At 37.0% G+C, this 5,682-nt stretch overlaps 1 protein-coding gene across 1 annotated transcript; it reads right to left on the reverse strand.

Moving 5' to 3' along the window:
* LOC107686895 (aquaporin-3-like) lies at positions 1 to 4,802 on the reverse strand. Its single transcript, XM_016484041.1, has 6 exons — positions 4,570 to 4,802; positions 2,604 to 2,730; positions 1,811 to 1,948; positions 1,512 to 1,630; positions 1,089 to 1,306; positions 1 to 996 (listed from the first exon to the last, which is right to left on the reverse strand). The coding sequence occupies exons 1-6, from the start codon at positions 4,675 to 4,677 to the stop codon at positions 807 to 809; spliced, it is 900 nt and encodes a 299-aa protein (XP_016339527.1). The 5' UTR covers positions 4,678 to 4,802; the 3' UTR covers positions 1 to 806.
* Positions 4,803 to 5,682: the final 880 nt, after the last annotated feature.

The following is a 5,682-nucleotide window of genomic DNA, read 5'->3' on the forward strand; positions in this document are numbered from 1 at the left end:
CATTTTGTGCATGATGTTTCTCATATATTAAAAATACTACAGATCCATCAGAATCCTAATGCCTTACCAAAAATGCAGTTTATTTTTAAAGAGAACAGTATAAATGAACACAATATGTTATATGCATAGTCAGTGTAAACTCTGAACAGTGTAAACCAGAACAGAAACCGGCATGTATTACATCAAAACATATACTTGGACAACAAATATGTTCCCAAAAAGGCAAAAAGCGACATAACAATGTAAATAGAACTGGATTTCTCACTGCATAATTACAGCACCCATTACTATTTACTTATAATAATGATGGAATATTAGTGGAACAGGTACTTTTATGACTTTGATGCAGTATTCATAAGGGTGAAGGTTTTCATAAATCATATCCCTTATTCATAATTATTCATTATGCAGATAGAACTATTAGAGATAAATGAACGGGTGACAACAACTGACTTGTTAGTAGATTGGATGAATTCATTTGGCTATGATTGGGCATTTTTTGGAATAAATTGAAAGGATAACTAGTAAGTTTATGTATAAAACAGAGGTTCTGGTCAGGATAATTAAAGTGATATGCAAATTAAGATTAATCAATTAAATTGTTTGGACATCAACTAATTGCAAACACACTACAAAAAATACAACTAATTAGTTTGAGTCTAATCACGATGTCAAGGGTAACTGTCAAGTTTTGATTTAATGTGGGTACAAGATACACAACATTGCTACTATATTGTCAAGAGAGCTAAATTTAATTTTAGAAGCTGAATGGAACTGTGGAAAAACAACTCCATTTGATCCCAGACTTATACTGTCTCCTTCTCAGAAACAGCAGAGAGTTTTAGTCTTTCCTTCTCTTCTTTTTCGTCTGTTTCACTTTTATCTCTTGCTTCTCCTTCCACATGGCATCCCACCATCAGCTGATACACCATCACACCGAACATGGCACCAATGAATGGGGCAAAGATGGGTACAAAGGACCAGTAAGAGTTTGCTCTGTGGTAGATGGAACACAAATTGATGTTAGAGATGGTATCAGTAGTGAAATGGATGGAAAAAATACATATAGTAAAGCAAATGTGACTTACGAGAACACCTCTGAGCCCCATCCAGCAATTGCGGTGAAGATCCGAGGTCCCAAGTCTCTGGCTGGGTTTACAGCATAACCGGAGTTAAAACCCATGGACTGACCAATCACTAGAACTACAAAGCCCACAGTAAAGGCCTCCAGTCCTTGTGGAATGGGATTATTGTAAGGGTCGACAATGGCGAGGATACAAACTATGAGAGCTGCCGTGCCAATCATCTGTGAAAAATATTGGTTAGTTCACCCAACAATGACTCACCCTCATATTGTTCTAAAACGTTGATATTCTGAAGGCGTTTCAACAGTTTTTGTCCATAACAATGAAAGTCAATGGGGTCCAAAACAACACTTTCAATGTATGGACAAACAACACTGGGACATTCTTAAAAATATCTTCAATGAATGCTAAATTTTGTTGTCTTACCTGATCAAAGAAGCCATTGAGCAAAGTAAGGTGTTTAGAAGGGTATGTAGCAAAGATTCCAGCCGTTGCATTGTCCCCTACAACAACTAGAGAACCTTGTCCATAGTCCCAAATTGCATCTGCAAAACATCAAGTGAACATAAAGCGGGGAAACGCTCTTTTAGATCTTCAAAAGCTCCCAGTTCACAACCACAGTTCTCATAAACTGAGTTTCATTTTTGGCTTCAACAGACTGACCCAGGATGTGGACTGAGAAAAATGTGGATTATTGACAACCAAAATGAAGTCCTAAAACTTACCAATATACATGCCAAATATTATTCCTGAGCCAAGAAAAGCCCCCAGAGTCTGGGCCAGGAAGTACACGGGAAATTTCCTCCAGGGCTCTCTCCCCAACAAACAAAGGGAAAAGGTCACAGTAGGGTTTATGTGACCTCCTGTAAAACACATGTTTATTTCTTAATATGTTGAATGGTGCATTTGAAATGAGATCTTCACAGAACACAATTAAAATGAACGTATATACCATGAACATTCAGTTTACACTTTTTGGGCTGGTTCGGTACATGCTGATTAAGTCTAAACCAGGATTAAACTTCAAAAAATTTCAACTTAAACTTTTTCATAACCTTTTTAGCCATTAGCTATGTCTGGAAACATTGTTTTTCAATCGCCTGCCACTTCCTTCTTGTCCAAGACTTTACTTATAGCCCAAACATCATTTATTTGCTGTATTCCGCTGTTTTAAATGTTAAAGTCAAAACTGCCATTTGATGTTGTCTGATATGCTTTTTCTTCAAAAGCCTTCAGGTACAGTACATCCATCAAGTGGATCAACTTTAACCATGAGGCAACCCTAAATTCCAGCCAATAATATCTGAAAATAAAATGTTCTAAAAGTAGGAAAGAATGTAGTGTAATTTTACCAGTTTAAACCCATCTGGTGAATGTTTGGGCAAACGTTTTAATGTCTGGTTCTGATCTGTATGTGACTCACTGAAGTGAAATGCCACATCTGAAATCTGAAATTTCCTGTGTTCTCCCAAGAAAAGAAAAAAATGACAGTTTTAAGAAGCTTATGATCAGAGTTACCTGAGACTTGCCCACAAACTAGGATTCCCAATGTAGCAGCGAACCCAAAAGCGAAATTCACCATCAGAAACATTCCATGAGAGCCTCCGCTTAGAATCAACTGGGCGACAGCACCACATCCAAACATCCAGAAATAGAGAAATTAAAAATAAAAATCCAATTAACCAACTGCTTAACTCTGAGACTAGCTCTAGATTACATAACTGGCATTTTCATCAAATAAATCTTATTGAATGATTGTGGGGTTTAGTTTGACGTATTATGATTGTCAGAGCTAGACATCCTTGGCTTCATGTAGCTGTTTTTTGTTTGAGGACTGCATTTGAAGAATGTGAAACGTTATGGGCACCATGTGGATTTGATAGATAGTGTGTGTATGACTGTGTGTGTGTACTTGCTCTCTCTCCCATTGTAGCCCTCTAGCCTGTCTGTGTTTGCTAGCCGTTATTGAGCCGCACGATCAGCCTCTGGATGGGGGGTTCGCAGACCGCACAGTACCATCAGAAAACAACGGATGGGCATTGGTGAAGCTCTATTTTTCTCCAAATATTGCTGCTCTGGAGTCTTAGTTTCCATTGAAAGCAGATGATGAGATATGGTTTAACCTGTGATCCCCCTGCGGTGTGTCAAATTTATTCTGGATATGGGGTGTCTTGAATTCTGGATTATAGACCCTGTTGTGCCCAGTGCCTGTTGTTTGTGCTTACCTGCTAATTGCGTTGTCTAAGCTACTTTAGACTTTACAAATTGTCAAAAGTACATCAATACAAGATGTGTTATGACACGGAATATTTCATTAATTCAAAGACATCTTCTAGTTTGTAGTGTTCTGTTGAAGTGAAAATTAGTCTCGGTAGCAAGAACGTTTCTCTTGAGGTTTAGCAGAGGAGCAACACATTAACAGCTATAATCGCAGGCGTCTGATACTAACAAAACAATATTTTCTATCACTAGTTATTATTTGTGTTCATCCTTGTTGTGACCATCCTGGTTGACCAATTAATATTACATTAGAATTCTTATTGTTTAGAGCCTGTTTGCTTGTGTTTAAACAGTTTCAGTGATAAAGTATGTTAGTTACATGAACACAGTTCCAGTGTCTTCATTTCACTGAAAAATATACCCAAAATATGAAATGGCCCACTCTACAGTGTCAGAAACTTGAGTAAAGCAGCTACTCAGCAGAAGTCAACTCGAATTCAAGTCCAATTATGTCATCTCACAGTGTGTGAGACATTTTGCTTCAAATTAAGTTACAAACGCAACTTATTTTAGCTTTGAACATTAATTTAATTCCATGTTTTAATAGCTATTATTAGCAACAGCTGAGAAAAACATGTTCTTATTAAAAGTGGGAAACATTATAAAAGTATAAAGTATAGATGCAAAGTGTAAGTATAAAGTTGAATATATATACTTTTCATAAAATACCTCAATAAGCAAATAATTTGCAAAATAAAGGGAAACAACATCCCTCAGGTGTAGCTGAATGGAAATTGTAGCCTTTTCAGCAGATGAAAGCATCTAGGTTATGTTTGATATCTTGTATGCATGCATCCATTCCACATTTTGACAGCAAATCAATCTTTGCATCATTAGTTATTTTTCATCCATATATCAAGCTAAGTACAATCAACATACTACTATTATTTTTTAACAAACTAATGAACTAAACTGACATTTCTGATTTTTAAAACATGGAATAGCCTACTGTATATACTTAAGTTACAGAAAATGTAAAGAGATATATATAAACACAAATAAACACTATAAACACAAAAATGTGTTGCAAATTCCGGATGGTAACACCTTGTAATCCCTACTCCTCTGAATTGTTCAGAAACATTCCCTTAGTTCAAAATGAATAAACTAAACTAAATCTGACTGCATGGTATTTTCATCATAGCTGAAATCGGTTTGTCTCATCACTAACTCATCGATGACAAAAACAACAGAAATGTCTCACCACTAGAATGAGAGTGCCCAGGCATTCTGCCAGTGCCTGTCGTATCAGCACATTCCGAACCTGAAAGATCCGAGCCATCTTTTCCAGGATCACCTTCTGTCTTCCCATAACGTCTTAGGATAGTTTAAAAATGATGATTAAAGGGTGTTTTAATTGTGATGATGATGATGAAGGGCAGACTGCCGCTACTGCATAAGTGTTCCTGTACTACTTGTCCTGCTGAGTTCGGGCCCTATATGTGCTTCTGAATGTCCTGCCCTCAGTCAATAAAAAACCAAAAACAGCATTCCTACAACTTTTTCCCTCCCTCCATCCCTGCCTCTTCCCATCGCACTTGCACACAAATTTTCTTGTTCTTTTTTTTTTTCCATGTCTGACTTCTTTGTTATGAATGTGCGTCTGAGGACTGGGATAGAAGGGATTCTTCCGCTTCAAATATATATAAATCTGTTTCTGAATGGCCCTCTAGGGTTTGGTGCACAATAATCTGTATTGTTTCCGCTAGTACTATTTCCTCACCGTGTGGATTGTAGCCTCATAGGCAGTGACTGGAACATAGAGTCCATGACGAGAGTGGTTATGGTTACCTTACTTTTTTTTTTTAAATGAATATTTTAGGTTTGTGGAAATGTATGGGTATTTAACCAGTGGTGAAGCTTGGCAAGTGTCTGAAACACAGGGCAGATGTTTTTTATTCTGGAAAGTATTTGCGCCACATGATGGTCACAAGCTTGGAGTGTCTGTATTTTCGTAATAACGTTAAATAATTCATTTTTTGTCCAAGAAACACAATGACTTGTGACAACAATCTCCAGCATTATGACATTGTGGATGTTTGCCAAAACACAAGCTCTTGCTATCTGTCCCTATGGTATTTAACCCACTTTTACATGCGCTTAATTAATGTTACTTAATCTGAGCTATATCTTTCCAAAAATAGAGTGAATAGAGTGGCTGATAACAAGTCCCAGCGCTCAAGTATCTTCCTGTGGTATTCTAGGAAGGCTAATATGTATCATGACAGATAATACTAATAATACATTCTTACTGATCTATGCAAGGTGTCAAGGTTTGGCTACTACTATAACACCATTCAATGGGCAAAATGTGCCT

Source organism: Sinocyclocheilus anshuiensis, unplaced genomic scaffold, assembly GCF_001515605.1.
Source record: "Sinocyclocheilus anshuiensis isolate Anshui unplaced genomic scaffold, SAMN03320099.WGS_v1.1 scaffold1339, whole genome shotgun sequence".
Lineage (NCBI taxonomy): Eukaryota > Metazoa > Chordata > Actinopteri > Cypriniformes > Cyprinidae > Sinocyclocheilus > Sinocyclocheilus anshuiensis.